Source organism: Oncorhynchus gorbuscha, linkage group LG21, assembly GCF_021184085.1.
Source record: "Oncorhynchus gorbuscha isolate QuinsamMale2020 ecotype Even-year linkage group LG21, OgorEven_v1.0, whole genome shotgun sequence".
NCBI classification, from domain to species: Eukaryota; Metazoa; Chordata; class Actinopteri; order Salmoniformes; family Salmonidae; genus Oncorhynchus; species Oncorhynchus gorbuscha.
This window is the reverse complement of record NC_060193.1, coordinates 39,342,171-39,362,369: the sequence shown is the minus strand read 5'-3', so window position 1 is coordinate 39,362,369 and position 20,199 is coordinate 39,342,171. Positions and strand designations below refer to the sequence as shown.

At 42.7% G+C, this 20,199-nt stretch overlaps 1 protein-coding gene across 1 annotated transcript; it reads right to left on the bottom strand.

Annotated features, from left to right (window-relative positions):
• Positions 1–2,573: 2,573 nt before the first annotated feature.
• Positions 2,574–12,065, bottom strand: LOC124007976 (proline-, glutamic acid- and leucine-rich protein 1-like). The gene is made up of 2 exons (XM_046318882.1): positions 11,471–12,065; positions 2,574–4,408 (listed from the first exon to the last, which is right to left on the bottom strand). The coding sequence occupies exons 1-2, from the start codon at positions 11,847–11,849 to the stop codon at positions 4,305–4,307; spliced, it is 483 nt and encodes a 160-aa protein (XP_046174838.1). The 5' UTR covers positions 11,850–12,065; the 3' UTR covers positions 2,574–4,304.
• Between the last annotated feature and the right edge of the window lie 8,134 nt (positions 12,066–20,199).

Genomic DNA, 20,199 nt, shown 5'->3' with positions numbered 1-20,199 from the left:
GTCGTTATGTTCATTAACTGATCGTCTTTGGTCCGCAGCGTTTTGAGTAGAACCGTGTTACTCTGAGTAACGTTCAACAAAACTGCATGCATTTTATCAAGTTGAGCTCCCCTGTTTGTAGATAACTCTTCAGATTTATCTAGTTTGGCATGAAAATCATCGTATTTAGTTTTGGCTAAATCGAGTTGTTCCTGTAGCATATGATTTTGTTCCTGTAGAAGATGATTTTGTTGAAGAGCTTGTGCTTGTTCATCGTCATACGTTTTTGCAATTACATTTAATTGTTACATTTTCAAGCGCAGTTCCATAGCTAGCAGAATTGTTCAATTTTCTGCATTTGTCATTGGTTTCCCGGTTCTCTTCACCTGTCCCTTTATGTCTACCATTACCTATTCGTGCTTCAGCTGTGCACTGCGGAATTGGACCAATGCCAATCTCGGATGGCAAGACATCAGGGCTAGACTGGAGAGAACCTTTACGAGGCCTGCGCCTGATGGTTGATTTTGGAAAGCCTTGTTGTCTGCTTTTACACTAATGGCATAATTAGGGTTGGTATCGCTGCTGAGGTCAGAGATCAATCCATTTATGGGTGGAGGTTCACTAATTAGCGGGTGAGTAGGGGACTCCCCCCCCCCCTCTGATAGCTTGCACATTATTGGAACATTTGAAAGGAAAAATGTTATTCCTAATTTTCCAAAGTTTGGTTTTGGAATATAGTGGGAGCTGCAAAGACGATTTTAATCAATTTATAGATGTTACTGAACCATCAGTACTGGACAGTACTGTGGAAGTTGGACGTGAATGAATTTGCAAAAGCTAATTGTCCTCTAACCAGTGAGGTGAAATATATCTCCCATTTCCATTTGTTTTTTTAGTTGTGTTCGTCGATATCAGTGATTTATTGCAACTTGTCAAAAAACAGCGTTTCTGGTGCTTGTGCAGTTCATAAAAGGTGCTTGTTTAAAAAAATATCAAGTAATATGATTATTGTGGCAGATGTTTGTGTATATAGCAAGTTTGGACAAGTTTGCTTACCACCAAAAGAAAACAACTTCCATTTCACATAATAATCAACGACAATGCTTCACCTTCTACAATATAAACATGGTGTCGACTGGCTGTCAACAATTAGCTTCTAGATCTCTCATCTACCTAAAACTCACTAGCTTCTAGAACTCTTATCCCCTTAGAACTAGTCCAAACAAAACTCATCTCCAATACAGAAAAAAAGTGTCAAAATAAATTGTGATCCATGGAAACGCACTGGCTTAACGCATAACACAAATATTTTTGACTTCCAAACATTGAGACAATCAGCAACCAAGTTGTCCTTACCACAGGCATGTCTGATTTCAAGAGGAAACTCCTGCAATATCCGTAGTAACTTTCCACCTCACTGCAGAGCTTCTCTCTCTCTTCTCAGGGTTCACTAGATAGGCATGTTGTTGGATCGGGGCCCAGTCCCCAATGTCATGCTCTAGTACATTTGGGTTGGCACATCTGAGAATTAACCCTGATATTATAAGAGCAGGATAACAATTCCAATATAATTGTACACAGAAATGGTCAGTTGGTTGCATAAATAATTATTACTTAATGTTACATGAATTGTAAATATAAAATATCAAAAGCAAACGTACACCCCTTTGCTAATATGTAGTGGCAATAATTCACTTAGTGGTGAGGCATGGAATAATAAAACATGTATTTTTTGTAAGGCTGAATGTTTGAAATATGAGGTGATTTGAGTCATGCTTCTTCAGTAGTGGAATAAAGAGAATTAGCACATGAGTGTTGTCAAGAAATGCTGGAGTGATGCTGGATTGTTAATCAAATTGATTATAGACCAATGTATTATACTGTGTCCATGTGTTTTGTGTCACGGCCCCTCTGCGGTGCAGGGGCGGTTCCTCCTGCAGGCAGAGGAGGGTCGTTAGTGATTGTAGTCACCTGGGCTCAGGGTATTTAAACCGCTTCAATAATCACTCGTCTCTCTCTGCTCCTCCAGGTATGATCCTGTTTTGTTTGTTCCTTTGCAGTTTTGCATAGTTTTCCACTCAGTCATTCACACACGCGCACACACACACACACACACACACATCCCTGCATTTCACATACACCTTATATTATGATACTTTCACACCTCATTCCTTTTTCTTTGTTTAAAGTTAATAGTTTGGTTTACAATAAAGAACCTTTTTGATTGGCCTATACCTGTTGTTCGTGTCCCCTCATTTTTGCGACAGGCTATGAGCCGGCCTGTGACAATAGGCTGCAAGTACCTTGAAATTAAGTTGTTTTAAAGTCATTGAAGAAAAATAAGACCCAAAACAATATTTTCAACTTTCACATTCAACTACAACCGAACGCATATTGGACGTTGGGCATAGCCTTCTTTTCAATGCCTTTTCAATTACATGTATTTTCTAAACAAGTTTCCAAATCAATAACTGTCACAAGAATTTCAAGTTCCAATGATATTAACTCAAAACTCACTATATACTTTGACCAATTCCCCAGGGGTTGTAAAGCCCTGGTTAATAGAAGAATTTGACAAAGTCCAAGAATTTCTGCAAAAGGTTAAGTTCTTTATTCAGAGAGCTCTGAAAATCATACAAAGCACATAGCCTTTTAGACCTCACATTTGGTCATATAAATGCCCCTCTTCGCAAACACGGTCAATGCTGTTCACAAGTCTTCTCCAACACATACATCGCTTATCATATCCTGCAACATGTTACATAATCTACTGCAAGCCTAACGGTTTCTCCCCTCCCTGGGTTGGGAGACCTCCTTCCTGTTATCAGTTTCACAGTGGTCACAAGTTGTCTGTCACAAGCTGTCTGTTAACAGTTCCTCTTCTCCTTGAATGTCTCACTTGAATTGCTAAATAGTAAAATCTTAATTTGTCCTATGCACACACATTAGAGAATTACAGTCTATTAATTCTTTACACAGTTATACGTTTCAGGGCGGAATCCTTTAGTCAATACCTTAAACATATAAATTCCATTCTCAATAACCAATATGCAGAAACAGTTTGTGGTATATTGAAAGCCTAAACATAAAATGTGCTATATACACAAACATCTGCCACAATAATCATATTACTTGATTTTTTTCTTAAACAAGCACCTTAATGAACTGCACAAGCACCAGAAACGCTGTTGTTTTGACAAGTTGCAATAAATCACTGATATCGATTAGGGGGGAAATCCGGTTGCATGTGATGTTGAAACGAACACAACTAAAAAAACAAATGGAAATGGGAGATATATTTCACCTCACTGGTTAGAGGACAACCTGCAGAAGGCAGTCAGCTACATTTTGGAGTGATGCATTTAAATTTAGGGGTCGCTAAACAAAGGAACACAACACTTATTTGTCATCACTCATCGATATCATGTTGAAATCAACTGTGCGAAAGGAGGGAGATGAGGTTGCATGTCCTGTTAAAACTAACAGCTCAGAAACCACACAGAATCTGGGAATAATGTGTATATCACTGGTTAGAGAACAACTTGTAGAAAACAGCTAGCTATATTTTGAAGTGTTGCATTTTGATTCAAGTGGGTCACCAATGTGGTGAAAAGCTAGCTACATTTTGATGTGTTGCATTTTGATTCAAGTGGGTCACCAACGTGGTAAGTGTAACACAGCTCTTTTTGTGTTAGTCACTTTTTGTTAAATCACATAAATAGTACTCTTCCATTTCAGAGCCTGGATTATCCCCCTGAGGCTAATATCCATATCATGCTGAAATCAATAGAACAGGGGGCAAACATTTAGGGTTCTACATTGTGACATCATTAAAATACTCCTTCTACAATGTTAAAACATTCTACATTGTGACATTAATTCATTGATATCATGAAACAACTCCTTCATGTATTTTCTGCTGTTTGATCAGATAACTTTTATCAGAGTATCTCTTCCCACATTGAACACAGCTAAAGGGGTTCTCTCCTGTGTGTCTCCGCTGGTGTATAGTCAGCTAGATGTAGTAAAACTCTTCCCACAGTGATCACAGCTATAAGATTTCACTCCGGTGTGTGTTCTCTGGTGTACAACAAGATCGCTAGAACTAGTACAAATGTTCCCACATTGATCACAGCTATAAGGATTCTCTCCTGTATGTTCTCTGGTGTGATTTCAGGCGGGTTGACAGAGTAAAACCCTTCCCACAGTGAGAACAGCAGTAAGGTTTCTCTCCCCTGTGATTTCTCAGGTGTATTTTAAGTTCTGATGAAGATTTTAAACATTTCCCACAATCAGAACAGCAGTGAGATCTCTTCCTTGTAGATCTACACCGGTGTTTCTTGAGGTGTGGAGAGACTCTTTTCTAACCTGTCAACATCATGATGTTGTTGAGGCTCCCCAGAGGATCCACGGTAGTTCTGTCTCTCTCCTGTGTGAACAACAAAGTCAGACAGATGGTTAAAGGCCCACAACAGCAAAAATCCACTGTAAAAGTGATGCCAACAGCGTAGCTATGATGTTGTACAACAATTGACGTCTGTAATGAATGTAATGATTATTTGACATTTGTCTTAAAATGAGCAAGAATAGTCATATTGTCTTGTTTTCACATTAGTAGTAACATCCAAGATTGTAGACTAGAAATAAGTTATTCATGTTGTTGAAACTCTAAGCAGTGTGCCAGATGACTTTTGGTCTCCAAAATAGGCCCCTTTCTGTGTTTGCTAAAATTTTGGCATGAGGGCGATAAACACACAATTTGATTGCAGAAACACCTCCCTGCTAATGAGGAAACCGATAGTTATGGATGTAGTATATCTGCCTGGAGCAAAAACGGTGAGCAAAGATTAGAGTTTTTTTACAATGTATTCTAAATGTGAATCGGGGAAAACTCAGGGGAGTAACCTCCATTTCCAGGTTGCTTATGAGTGCATTTCTCACTACTTTGGATTATAATTGTAAGGCTCGTTTGAATGTCCTGCTTAATATAATGTTTGTGTCATCATTGCAAATCAACCGCTTTGTACTTATAAAAAACACTTCAACCAGTGAAATGCTCTTTGGCTAGCTTTTCCATCAGCCTGACAATGAGGGATTGTTCACGGTTTGCCAAATTGGCCCATAACTTCACCTAACAACAAAATAAAGGAAAATAGCTCTGTGTTGTACAATAGCCTATCCATTGTACAATAGCCTATCCATCAAGGAACAGTTCTCTACACATTATGACCAAAGTAGGGATGTTGGATCCAACGTGGAGCATGGCATAACGGTCTTTACCAGAGTAATGAATGAAGAAGCACTTTGGTTGTTGTTGCATATCGTGATGTTTGTCATGCGACTGTCATTCAGAAAAGGATTTCCTGGATCAGCTGATGATAGTTGAACATGTGACTAAAATAAAGTTACGATATTTTTTCAACTTTATTTAACCAGGCAGACAAGTTGAGAACAAGTTCTCGTTTACAAATGCGACCTGGCCAAGATAAAGCAAAGCAGTGCGATAAAAACAACACAGAGTTACACGTGGATTAAACAAACGAACAGTCAATAACACAATAGAAAAATCTATATAGTGTGTGCAAATGGAGTACGGAGGTAAGGCAAAAAAAATAGGCCATAGTAGTGAAGTAGTTACAATTTAGCAAATTAACACAGGAGAGATAGATGTGCAAATAGAAATACTGGTGTGCAAAAGAGCAAAAAAATAAAATGAAAACATGGGGATGAGGTAGGTAGTTGGATGGGCTATTTACATACAACTGCAACGATCGGTAAGCTGCTCAGATAGCTGATGCTTAAAGTTAGTGAGGGAGATATAAGAGATTTTTGCAATTCATTCCAGTCATTGGCAGCAGAGAACTGGAAGGAGGTGTTGGCTTTGGGGATGACCAGTAAGATATACCTGCTGGAGTGCGTGCTATGGGTGGGTGTTGCTATGGTTACCAGTGAGCTGAGTTAAGGCGGAGCTTTACCTAGCAAATACTTATAGATGACCTGGAGCCAGTGGGTTTGGCGACGAATATGTAGCGAGGGCCAGCAGACAAGACAGGCCGCAGTGGTGGGTGGAATATGGGGCTTTAGTGAAAAAACGGACGGCACTGTGATAAACTGCATCCAGTTTGCTGAGTAGAGTATTGGAAGCTATTTTGTAGATGACATCGCCGAAGTCGAGGATCGGTAGGATAGTCAGTATTACTAGGGTAAGTTTGGCGGCGTGAGTGAAGGAGGCTTTGTTGCGGAATTGAAACCAGACTCTAGATTTAGATTGGAGATGTTTGATATGAGTCTGGAAGGAGAGTTTACCGTCTAGCCAGACACCTAGGTACTTGTAGATGTCTAGCTAGTTAGCGGGGTGCGTGCTAATAGCGTTTCAAACGTCACTCGCTCTGAGACTTGGAGTGGTTGTTCCCCTTGCTCTGCATGGGTAACGCTGCTTCGATGGTGGCTGTTGTCGTTGTGTTGCTGGTTCGTACCCAGGTAGGGGTGAGGAGAGGGGCGGAAGCTATACTGTTACACTGGCAATACTAAAGTGCCTATAAGAACATCCAATAGTCAAAGGTTAATGAAATACAAATGGTATAGAGGGAAATAGTCCTATAATTCCTATAATAACTACAACCTACAACTTCTTACCTGGGAATATTGAAGACTCATGTTAAAAGGAACCACCAGCTTTCATATGTTCTCATGTTCTGAACAAGGAACTGAAATGTTAGCACCTATTCCACTTTTACTTTCTTCTCCAACACTTTGTTTTTGCATTATTTAAACCAAATTGAACATGTTTCATTATTTATTTGAGGCTAAATCTATTTTATTGATGTATTATATTAAGTTAAAATGAGTGTTAATTCAGTATTGTTGTAATTGGCATTATTACAAATACATATATATATATATTTAATTTGTATTATTTTTTAAATTGGCCGATTAATCGGCATCGGCCTTTTTGGTCCTCCAATAATCGGTATCTGTGTTGAAAAATCATAATCGGTCGACCTCTAGTACATACCCCAACCAGAAGCCAAGGATTACAGGCAACATCCACACCGAGCTAAAGGCTAGAGCTACCACAAGGAGTGGGACTCTAACCCGGAAGCTTTTAAGAAATCCCACTATGCCCGCTGACGAACCATCAAACAGGCAAAGTGTCAATAAAGGACTACGGCCGATAGATTCCCAGTGACAGAAGAGCTACACTACAGAAAAAAAAACACTGAAACATGCATGAGAGCACCAGCTGTTCCGGAAGACTGTGTGATCACTCTACGCAGCCAATGTGAGTAAGACCTTTAAACAGGTCAACATTCACAAGGCCGCAGGGCCAGACGGATTACCAGGATGTGTACTGCGAGCATGCGCTGACCAACCGGCAAGTGTCTTCACTGTTATTTTCAACCTCTCCATGTCCGAGTCTGTAATACCAACATGTTTTAAGTAGACCACCATAGTCCCTGTGCCCAAGAACAAGGTAACCTGCCTAAATAACTACCGAACTGTAGCACTCACGTCTGTAGCCATGAAGTGCTTTGAAAGGCTGGTCAAGGCTCACAACACCATTATCCCAGAAACCTGAGACCCACTCCAATTTGCATACCGCCCTAACAGATCCACAGATGATGCAATCTCTATTGCACTCCACACTGCCCTTTCCCACCTGGACAAAAGGAACACCTATGTCAGAATGCTATTAATTGACTACAGCTCAGCGTTCAACATCATTGTGCGCTCAAAGCTCATCAATAAACTAAGGAACCTGGGACTAAACACCTCCCTCTGCAACTGGATCCTGGACTTCCTGACGGGCCGCCACCATGTTGTAAGCGTATGTAACAACACAGCCGCAACGCTGATGCTCAACACAGGGGCCCCTAAGGGATGCGTGCTCAGTCCCCTCCTGTACTCCCTGTTCACTCATGACTGCACAGCTAGGCACGACTCCAACTCCATCATTAAGTTTGCAGATAACATAACAGTGGTAGGCCTGATCAACGACAAGACAGCCTATAGGGAGGTCAGAGACCTGGCCGTATGGTGCAAGGACAACAACCTCTCCCTCAAAGTGATCAAGACTAAGGTGATGATTGTGGACTACAGGAAAAAGAGGACCGAGCATGCCCCATTCTCATCTATGGGGCTGTAGTGGAGCAGGTCACCACATCACCAACAAACTAAGATGGTCTAAGCACACCTAGACAGTTGTGAAAAAGGCATGACAAAACGTATTACAGAGGGTAGTGCGAATGGCTCAGTACATCACTGGGGTAAAGCTTCCTGCCATCCAGTACCTCTATACCAGGCTGTGTCAGAGGAAGGCCCTAAAAATTGTCAAAGACTCCAGCCACCCTAATTATAAACTGCTCTCCCTGCTACCGCACGGCAAGCGGCTTCTAAACAGCTTCTACCCCCAAGCCATAAGACTCCTGAACATCTAATCAAATGGCTACCCAGACTATTTTAATTCCCCCCCTACCCTTTTACACAGCTGCTACTCTCTGTTGATATCATCTATGCAGTCACTTTAACTCTATCTACAAGTACATATTACCTCAACTAACCGGTGCCCCCGCACATGGACACTGTACAGTTGCTGAGACTGAGTGGACGATGGTGAAGAACAGTGGAGTGAAAAAGGCTAAAGTTGGTAATGAACAGCAGTTTATTGTCGGAGTGGGAATCATCAGCAAGGATGTTTTTGTGGGTGACCCGTTAGCAGTCTCAAAGATGGTGAAGGATGAATTGGGTAAAGTGGAACCGGTTTGAGTGACCATGATACTGATTATGTGTCAACAGTGCAAAAGGGGAAAGCTTTGTGGTTTAGGTTAAACATTTCAGGTAGACGCACGTTGACTAAAACGAATGATAGACGGAAGGTTTTACTGTGGTTTGGTGAAGTGGTTCTCCCATCTTATGTAAAATCTGGGCAAGTGAGATATACAGAAGCCACTGCAGTGTTACAATGATAAATAGTTTGGACACGTGGCAAGTGTTTGCCGAAGGAATAAATATGTCAGATGAAGCATGTTGTAATTGTGATGGGAATCACGTTCCCAAGTTCCCAGAGTGCCCTGGACAGATGGATGTCACAGTAGCTAGGATCAGGCCCAACCTGCAGGTGTCCTTTGTGGAGGCAGTGAAAATAGCTGAAGGAGTGAGTAGAGAGGAGATGGTGGTGGATGTCCCTCAGTCTGCAGTGAAGCCATGAGAAGGATCCCAACACACTAATAGTGAAGAAGGTGGAATTTGTTGTGTTTATAGCGCAAGTGAGAAATTGCACTAGTCAAACTGTTTATTTTTTGTAATTAGTATGATTTGTTCATCCAAAACATTATTTGATTTGGGGGTATTTTTTACAACCCTGTACAGTAGGTGGCAGCAATACACCGGATGAGTGTAGTCTGACAATAAACCTCAGAGAAGAAGAAGACATGGTAGGAAGTGTTGGTCAGTGTTTCAAAGTGACCCTAATTAGATGTTGCATTACATGTTTTTTTTTTACTTCATGTAGCATGTTAGCTAGATAACATATTCATACTTGGCCTATTCCAAGCATGCTTATCTAGGCCTACAACAACACTGATAGCAGGCAGTATTAGCTAGTAATGTTTGCGCTGACTCTTAATACATTTAGCAAGCTAGCTAGCCCGCTAACTAGCGATTAGCAGCTAACATTATTTTAGCAACACCATGCTAAGAAAAGACAAACCTTCGCCTTCAATGTAATGGCATGAAAAGAATTGCCAGAATATTATACAATGACTTATCAACAGCTCTAACAATGAACCCCACAAGAAATCTTCACTAGCAATTCTAGAAAATACTATATATCCTAGAAACCTGGTAAACTATTATTATGACATCATGGATGGATTATAGATTACTATGACCAATAAGCATACTATATACTCAATTAACATAACAAATAGTACGGTTTGTATGAGTATTCTAACACAGCTAATGACTTATCAACAGCTCTAACAATTTGACCCCACAGGAAATCTACACTGCCAGTTATAGAAAGACCCATTTACTATATAACCATTGATTATTGAAGAATATAACTTATAAATGCCTCAAATGTTTCAACTGTATTACCCCACCAGAAACCAAAACATGAGCTCGTATAGCCATAGTATAAACCAATACTATATGGCTGAGGAGTAGAGTCGATCCAAGCGTTCTGACCTCACAACGACAGTAAAGCGCCCAAGCTAACTGGCTAACGTCGGATAGCTTGCTACACACAAATGAGAGAAAACCTCACTGACCATTTTACTTGCCCTAGCAGTGCTGGTAAATCAACAATGATTTACCTGTTTCATGTTATTCAGAGCGTTGGGGACTAACTGTGCTGCTGGCAAGAATTTAATTTGAGCTTTCTCTGCCTACGTTTACTGACACCTGGACATATTCAACGGGGGTTGAAATCGGAGTTCTTCATTCATTGTTCATTCGACCCCGAATGAACAATGTCCATTGAGAACGCACACGACCCCTTGGCTAAGAATGACGTGACTAATCAAGTCAATAAACATTGGCTAGTTAGTTAGAATATAGTTAATATACTGGCAAGTTTGATATATTAGTAGCCAACTAACATTATGTAGCAAGCTGACATACTGGTACATATGGCTATAAAGATATGCTATGCGGTTTGTAAGGATAGTGTAGCTAACAATGTGTAACATAAATTATGTGAAAAGTCATTACACTGCTCAACATTTTCCTAACATTAGGCATAATTATTTAAAGCAGTTCATTTGTATCCACTCTCTCGTTGAACTTCAGCTGCATATTTTCCGCCATTTTCTTCAACTCTGAAAATAGTTGAAGCCACGTCCATTTCCCGAAGAAATGCATTTTGGGCCCGATAAACACCGAAATAGAGTCCTCTGCATGTATACTTCGTATTTTGGCGAATGTAGTATGACATCCGGGAACTTTTGGCAAACTAACTACATCCATACTTTGACCAATAAGCATCACATAGTATGGTTAGAATAAGTATTCTAACACAGCTCAGGTCTCTGGGCTGCCATTTTGTTTCTGTTAAAAAACTAGGTTGTCCCTTTAAAAAAAACACACAACAATCAATCAACCAATCTGCAGTTCAAACAATAACAAAGCTGTAATTTCACCACTGGTTTGCTAATAAGATGATGGATGGGGCTGGAGAAATGTAACTACTCTCAAATTCATAAACAGCCCTATGGATGCAAGGACTGAACATCCATGATATCAACATTATAGTTTTAACCGGCTATACAGTGTTGATTTACATTTCTTATTTCTTATTTGGGGTTCTGATGGGGTACAACAGTTGAACTAAGCTCACGAGACATGTGTTATATTCTTCAATAATTAATGGCTATAAATAAATAATAAAACATTTAAATATTGATGTAGCAATTGCATATTTCCCCTTTAACACCACACATAAGTTCAACAACTGTAGAGCTTGTGCCTCTGCTTTTAAGACAGTACTTACTCGTGTTAACCAGGGCACGTTCATCGTTAGAGACACTGGATGCCTTAAGATGCCCCTGGGAAACCGGGCCCAGATATCCAGTTTCCTCCTCTTCTTCCTTTTTCAATGTGACAGTCCCCCTCTCTTCCTCTTTCACTCCAAAAAATGCATCATCCTCCTCCTCCTTCACTCTGAAATACTTTTCTTCCTCTTTTACTGTAACATCCTCTTCTTTCACTCTGAACGCGTCTTTCTCTTCTTTCACTTTAACAGCCTCACCCTCTAATTCTTGTTTTACTGTGATATCCTCCTCTTCCTTCTCCTCTTTAACGAGAGATGCTTTCTCCGTCCAGCAGACCGCATCTTCTTTAACTGAAGGAGAGTAGTTTAGTGAACTCATGGTCGGGGATGTTAGCTAGCTCGGCTATTGCTAACTTAACCAGCCCGCTAGCTGAATAATAACAACAACACCGTAAATATGAAATTAAAACGGAAAACTAACTAGACGACAGAAGTGGCCAATAAACACTAAAGCGTCTAAAGAGCTTTATTGTTTCGGCTAGTTTGTCTAGCAAGCTACCGAGATGGCTGACTTACTGTTGCTGCTGTTGAAATAAGCGTTCCGTCCACTAGATTATACGTCACACTAACAGCACTGCCTTAAATTCCTACACCGCCATCTGCTGACTGGAGTGGGTAACGCAGTTGACTAAAATGTATATTACTGTATAATGTTCAGAAAAGGTTAAAGGGTTGGAGGGTTTTACTCACAAGTGTAACAGTACAGTGTGGTTAAAGACGTAGTAAGCTATTTGTAGGCACGATCTGGTTACCTGTAAGTACAAACAGTTATGTGTTTTGTGTTATGACATATTTATTAACTTATTTCGGGAAATCTTCCAAACTACCCACAATGCCATATTTCTCCACGTCATATGGAGGATCAACTTTGTGCTACTGAGTTTGTATGCCAGTGTAACGGTGTAATGAAGTTACATTTAAAAAAAATATATTTAACCCTTATTTATCTAGGCAAGTCAGTTAAGAACAAATTCGTATTTACATTGACGGCCTACCCCGGCCAAACCCTAACCCAGACGATGCAGGGCCAATTGTGCCCTGCCCTATGGGACTCCCAATCACAGCCTTGATTTGAACTAGGGTCTGTAGTTACGCCACTAGCACTGAGATGCAGTGCCTTAGACCGCTGCGCTGCTCGTGTGTTTGCATTACACTCAGTGTAGTACACTCAGTGATAATGGTATGGGATTCTGGGTAATCCACAGCAGGCCTATGGAGAATTTGAAAATTGAGTGGTCCAGGGATAGAAATGTATAAAGTTGACATTACATCATACATTAGCAATTTATGTTCTAGTAACTACTGTTGTTGGTTTGGCGTCAAATAAGCCTCTCTTTATATGTTATTTCCCGAATCTCAGTTTTCCACATAGGTTTTATGCTAAAGCTCTTTCAAATTGGTAGCTAACTGGAAAATGCATCTTCTTTAGGAGTGCTATTTTTATCCTGTCGACTACTGATCATTCATCCACACTGTGTGTCTCATAAATGCAGGTAATTTATGAAAAATGTATAAAGTACACGTTTTTATAATATCATGAACACCAGTTTATTAGCCCGGGTTTGTTAGTTTGGGTGTATTATACTTATTCGCCACCAGAGGGGGACATTTAGTATTTTTTCAGGTTAATTTTATATATTTTTATAGTCCTTTTTGTTTTGTCAACTTTTCGATATGGATGTTATTCAGCTCACTGGTTACGATAACAACACTCACCCGTAGCACGCGTGTTACATTTAATATAGGAGCTACGAGGCATGCGCCGAAATCGCTAAGCAGTATACTTCAAAGCAGTATGTCACTTTTATCAGCAGTGATCAATGACGTCTGAAGCTTCATTTCGTCCATCATTCTGTCTCTTTTGATCTGCAGTCATGTTTTAGTTGGGTTGTAACTCTGGTAGTTGGGCTCCATTAGTCTCCCTCCTCTCAAACAAATGGCATAAGTTTTGTGTTCCTTTGTTTAACGACCCCTACATTTAAAATGTAGCTAACTGTCTTCTGCAGGTTGTTCTCTAACCAGTGAGGTGAATTTTCACGTGAATTCTAATTTCCCTGCCATCATTCTGTATGTCTCTTCTCTTTTGATCTGCAGTTATGTTTTAGTTGGGCTCCAGCTCACTGACCATAACCGTGCTGGTTGGCAACGCTGGTTAGGCTAATAGCTAGTTGGCTAAATAGCTAACGTTGGCTGGCTGGCTAAGATAACTGCATATAGCTAACATTCTTTGATATATGGTTAGATGGCGTTATGTATTTCCAAAACTGTGGTTTACTTTAATCACTCAAGTCATGACTGAAAACGATTTGTTTAATATGAAGTTATACATTTTAAGTTATTTCTGTTGTAGTTTACATGATAGGGAATAGGCTGGTCCTCCATATTACTTCACACCTGACTTTGGCATTCTTCTGAAATCTGATTGGTTTAATGTAATAACTCCAAAAATAGAACAGTGAGGTGTAACTTTGAATTATTGATATTTTATAAACAATACAAAACATACACATACAAAGGAGGACATCATACAAACATTAACTACATCACACCTGCCCAGACCCACTAGAACACACCTCCATCTCCATTAACAACATCACACCTGCCCAGACCCACTAGAACACACCCCCATCTCCATTAACTACATCACATCTGCCCAGACCCACTAGAATACACCTCCATCTCCATTAACTACATCACAACTGCCCAGACCCACTAGACCACACCCCCATCTCCATTAACAACATCACACCTGCCCAGACCCACTAGAACGCACGCCCATCACCATTAACTACATCACACCTGCCCAGACCCACTAGAATGCACCCCCATCACCATTAACTACATCACACCTTCCCCGACCCACTAGAACACACCCCCATCTCCATTAACTACATCACACCTGCCCAGACCCACTAGAACACACCTCCATCTCCATTAACAACATCACACCTGCCCAGACCCACTAGAACACACCCCCATCTCCATTAACTACATCACATCTGCCCAGACCCACTAGAATACACCTCCCTCTCCATTAACTACATCACAACTGCCCAGACCCACTAGACCACACCCCCATCTCCATTAACAACATCACACCTGCCCAGACCCACTAGAACGCACGCCCATCACCATTAACTACATCACACCTGCCCAGACCCACTAGAATGCACCCCCATCACCATTAACTACATCACACCTTCCCCGACCCACTAGAACACACCCCCATCTCCATTAACTACATCACACCTGCCCAGACCCACTAGAACACACCTCCATCTCCATTAACAACATCACACCTGCCCAGACCCACTAGAACACACCCCCATCTCCATTAACTACATCACATCTGCCCAGACCCACTAGAATACACCTCCCTCTCCATTAACTACATCACAACTGCCCAGACCCACTAGACCACACCCCCATCTCCATTAACAACATCACACCTGCCCAGACCCACTAGAACGCACGCCCATCACCATTAACTACATCACACCTGCCCAGACCCACTAGAATGCACCCCCATCACCATTAACTACATCACACCTTCCCCGACCCACTAGAACACACCCCCATCTCCATGAACTACATCACACCTGCCCAGACCCACTAGAATGCACCCCCATCACCATTAACTACATCACACCTTCCCCGACCCATTAGACCACACCCCCATCTCCAGTGCCCGCATCAGCACCATTTTATTTATCTTTGTCACTTTCAACTTTCAGATAATAAAGCATTTGACCTTTCTATTGAATTAACAACAGAGGATTGGTTGATTTCCAGGTTTTAATTATGTATCATTTTTAAGATGATTGATGAGAAAAGTATCATCCAACTCTGGGGCATCTCACTGCACCCTCAAATGCCATGTCTTGAAATATGCTGACAGACAGATTAAAAGTAATTTTACATTGTATAATTGTACTTCTGACAGCCAACTTTCTAACTCTGCCCATAACTTTATGACATCATAACATTCCCAAAAGGATTATTGAGTCACTGTTAGTTTTAAACTGAAGACATGACTCTGCCGTTGTGCTGTAGAATATGGTCTCTTGTATAATAAGGGACTATCATTTGTCCCAACATCACAGGCCACAGACTTTGACAAGGAATTCCAACAGTGTTTCTGCAGTTTGAGATTGACTAAGTTTTTTTAATGGGGTTTCTCCATGTTCACCTGCCAATGTAAATTCATTGAATGAGACAAGTTACCAGACAGGAGATCTTGCTAATGCTCTTCCCATTGATAACCTGAACAACAATTAACTTGTTAACTTGACGGCCTATTTGATGACGTAGTCCATCGCGATTACCCAAAAAAGAAGATGCTCTGGATTTATCACTGGAGTCAGATGTGAAGGAAGAGGTTGATCATCAGGAGCCAGATGTGAAGGAGGAGGTTGATCATCAGGGGTCAGATCGCGGAGGCGCTCCGCACTGCTAAAGCTAACTCTCTCTCCTCTGCTCTCATCCTTCTAGATCTATCGGCTGCCTTCGATACTGTGAACCATCAGATCCTCCTCTCCACCCTCTCCGAGTTGGGCATCTCCGGCGCGGCCCACGCTTGGATTGCGTCCTACCTGACAGGTCGCTCCTACCAGGTGGCGTGGCGAGAATCTGTCTCCTCACCACGCGCTCTCACCACTGGTGTCCCCCAGGGCTCTGTTCTAGGCCCTCTCCTATTCTCGCTATACACCAAGTCACTTGGCTCTGTCATAACCTCACATGGTCTCTCCTATCATTGCTATGCAGACGACACACAATTAATCTTCTCCTTTCCCCCTTCTGATGACCAGGTGGCGAATCGCATCTCTGCATGTCTGGCAGACATATCAGTGTGGATGACGGATCACCACCTCAAGCTGAACCTCGGCAAGACGGAGCTGCTCTTCCTCCCGGGGAAGGACTGCCCGTTCCATGATCTCGCCATCACGGTTGACAACTCCATTGTGTCCTCCTCCCAAAGCGCTAAGAACCTTGGCGTGATCCTGGACAACACCCTGTGGTTCTCAACCAACATCAATGCGGTGGCCCGTTCCTGTAGGTTCATGCTCTACAACATCCGCAGAGTACGACCCTGCCTCACACAGGAAGCGGCGCAGGTCCTAATCCAGGCACTTGTCATCTCCCGTCTGGATTACTGCAACTCACTGTTGGCTGGGCTCCCTGCCTGTGCCATTAAACCCCTTCAACTCATCCAGAACGCAGCAGCCCGTCTGGTGTTCAACCTTCCCAAGTTCTCTCACGTCACCCCGCTCCTCCGTTCTCTCCACTGGCTTCCAGTTGAAGCTCGCATCCGCTACAAGACCATGGTGCTTGCCTACGGAGCTGTGAGGGGAACGGCACCTCAGTACCTCCAGGCTCTGATCAGGCCCTACACCCAAACAAGGACACTGCATTCATCCACCTCTGGCCTGCTCGCCTCCCTACCACTGAGGAAGTACAGCTCCCGCTCAGCCCAGTCAAAACTGTTCGCTGCTCTGGCCCCCCAATGGTGGAACAAACTCCCTCACGACGCCAGGACAGCGGAGTCAATCACCACCTTCCGGAGACACCTGAAACCCCACCTCTTTAAGGAATACCTAGGATAGGATAAGTAATCCCTCTCACCCCCCCCCTTTAAGATTTAGATGCACTATTGTAAAGTGACTGTTCCACTGGATGTCATAAGGTGAATGCACCAATTTGTAAGTCGCTCTGGATAAGAGCGTCTGCTAAATGACTTAAATGTAAATGTAAATGAAGGAGGAGGTTGATCATCAGGAGTCAGATGTGAAGTAGGAGGTTGATCATCAGGAGTCAGATGTGAAGGAGGAGGTTGATCATCAGGAGTCAGATGTGAAGGAGGAGGTTGATCATCAGTGAACCTCTAGGATTGTGGCTGGGCTGGCATTTACACTTCCAGCTTAGTCATATATTTTGATACATTGAATGTTGATATTGTGAACTTATGCTATATATTGGTACCTCCTGTTTCAGGAAATGATGTCACTAAGTACTGCCCCTATATATACAGTGCAGTAGGAAAGTATTCAGACCCCTTCACTTTTTCTACATTTTGTTACGTTACAGCCTTATTCTCTAATTTATTAAATGGATTTTCCCTCATCAATCTAATACCCCATGATGGCAAAGCAAAAACATTTTTTTTGAGATTTCTGGCAGAAATGTCATGTTTCTCCAAAGATGTTCGATCAGGTTCAAGTCCGGGCTCTGGCTGGGCCACTCAAGGACACTCAGAGACTTGTCCCGAAGCCACCTTTTTTTGTCTTGGCTATGTTCTTAGTGTCATTGTCCTGTTGGAAGGTGAACCTTTGCCCCAGTCTAAAGTCCTGAGCACACTGGAGCAGGTTTTCATCAAGGATATCTCTGTACTTTCCCGTGATCCTGACTAGTCTCCCAGTACCTGTCACTGAAAACATCCCCACAGCATGATGCTGCCACCACCATGCTTCACCGTAGGGATGGTGCCAGGTTTCCTCCAATACTGGTTTCATCAGACCAGAGAATCTTGTTTCTCATGGTCTGAGAGTCCTTCAGGTGCCTTTTGGCAAACACCAAGCGGGCTGCCATGTACCTTTTACTGAGGAGTGGCTTCAACCATAAACTCAACCATAAAGGCCTGATTGGTGGAGTGCTGCAGAGATGGTTGTCCTTCTGGAAGGTTCTCCCATCTCCACAGAGGAACTCTGGAGCTCTGTCAGAGTGACCATCGGGTTCTTGGTCACCTCCCTGACCAATGCCCTTCTCCCCCGATTGCTCAGTTTGGCTGGGTGGTCAGCTCTAGGAAGAGTCTTGGTGGTTTCAAACTTCTTCCATTTAAGAATGATGGAGGCCACTGTGTTCTTGGGGACCTTCAATGCTGCAGAAATGTTTTGGTTAGCTATCCCCAGATCTGTGCCTCGACTCAATCCTGTCTCAGAGCTCTATGGACAATTCCTTTGACCTCATGGCTTGGTTTTTGCTGTGACATGCACTGTGAACTGTGGGACCTTATATAGAGAGGTGTGTGCCTTTCCAAATCATGTCTAATCAATTGAATTTACCACAAGTGGACTCCAATCAAGTTGTAGAAACATCTCAAGGATGATCAATTGAACCAGGATGCATCTAAGCTCAATTTCGAGTATCATAGCAAAGGGTCTGAATACTTTTATTTTATTTTATTTGACCTTTATTTAACCAGGTAGGCAAGTTGATAACCAGTTCTCATTTACAATTGCGACCTGGCCAAGATAAAGCAAAGCAGTTCGACACATACAACAACACAGATTTACACATGGAGTAAAACAAACATACAAGTCAATAATACAGTACAAATCAAGTCTATATACAATGTGAGCAAATGAGGTGAGATAAGGGAGGTAATGTCATGCAGGTGAAAGAGGACCCAAAAGCGACTTAACAGAAACAGAGTTTATTCAAGTCCAAACAGAAAACGACAAATCCTGAATCCTTAACAGGAAATGTCCAAACAGGGAATAACAGAAATCCTCTAGTCTGTAGAGGGGAATAACAGGAGAAGCGGCCACAGACTGCAGGTCGCTTCGGGTAGGCGCAGGCCGTAGCTGACAGAGACACCTGCTCACACGCAGCATCTGATGAAGGCAAAAACACGACAGGACAGGGCGATACACAATCACAGCACGGTGAATTCTAAACAAGGAACCGACAGGACAGGAACGGAACACAAAGGAAGAAATAGGGACTCTAATCAGGGGAAAGGATCGGGAACAGGTGTGGGAAGACTAAATGATGATTAGGGGAATAGGAACAGCTGGGAGCAGGAACGGAACGATAGAGAGAAGAGAGAGCGAGAGAGTGAGAGAGGGAGGGGGAGAGAGAGGGATAGAAAGAGGGAAAGAACCTAATAAGACCAGCAGAGGGAAACGAATAGAATGGGGAGCACAGGGACAAGACATGATAATAAATGACAAACATGACAGTACCCCCACTCACCGAGCGCCTCCTGGCGCACTCGAGGAGGAATCCTGGCGGCAACGGAGGAAATCATCGATGAGTGAACGGTCCAGCACGTCCCGAGACGGAACCCAACTCCTCTCCTCAGGACCGTAACCCTCCCAATCCACTAAGTATTGGTGACCCCGTCCCCGAGAACGCATGTCCATGATCTTATGTACCTTGTAAATAGGTGCGCTCGACAAGGACGGGAGGGGGGGGAGGGAAGACGAACGGGGTGCGAAGAAAGGGCTTAACACAGGAGACATGGAAGACAGGATGGACGCGACGAAGATGTCGCGGAAGAAGCAGTCGCACAGCGACAGGATTGACGACCTGGGAGACACGGAACGGACCAATGAACCGCGGAGTCAACTTACGAGAAGCTGTCGTAAGAGGAAGGTTGCGAGTGGAAAGCCACACTCTCTGGCCGCAACAATACCTTGGACTCTTAATCCTGCGTTTATTGGCGGCTCTCACCGTCTGTGCCCTGTAACGGCAAAGTGCAGACCTCACCCTCCTCCAGGTGCGCTCACAACGTTGGACAAACGCTTGAGCGGAGGGAACGCTGGACTCGGCAAGCTGGGATGAGAACAGAGGAGGCTGGTAAACCCAGACTACTCTGAAACGGAGATAACCCGGTAGCAGACGAAGGAAGCGAATTGTGAGCGTATTCTGCCCAGGGAGCTGTTCTGCCC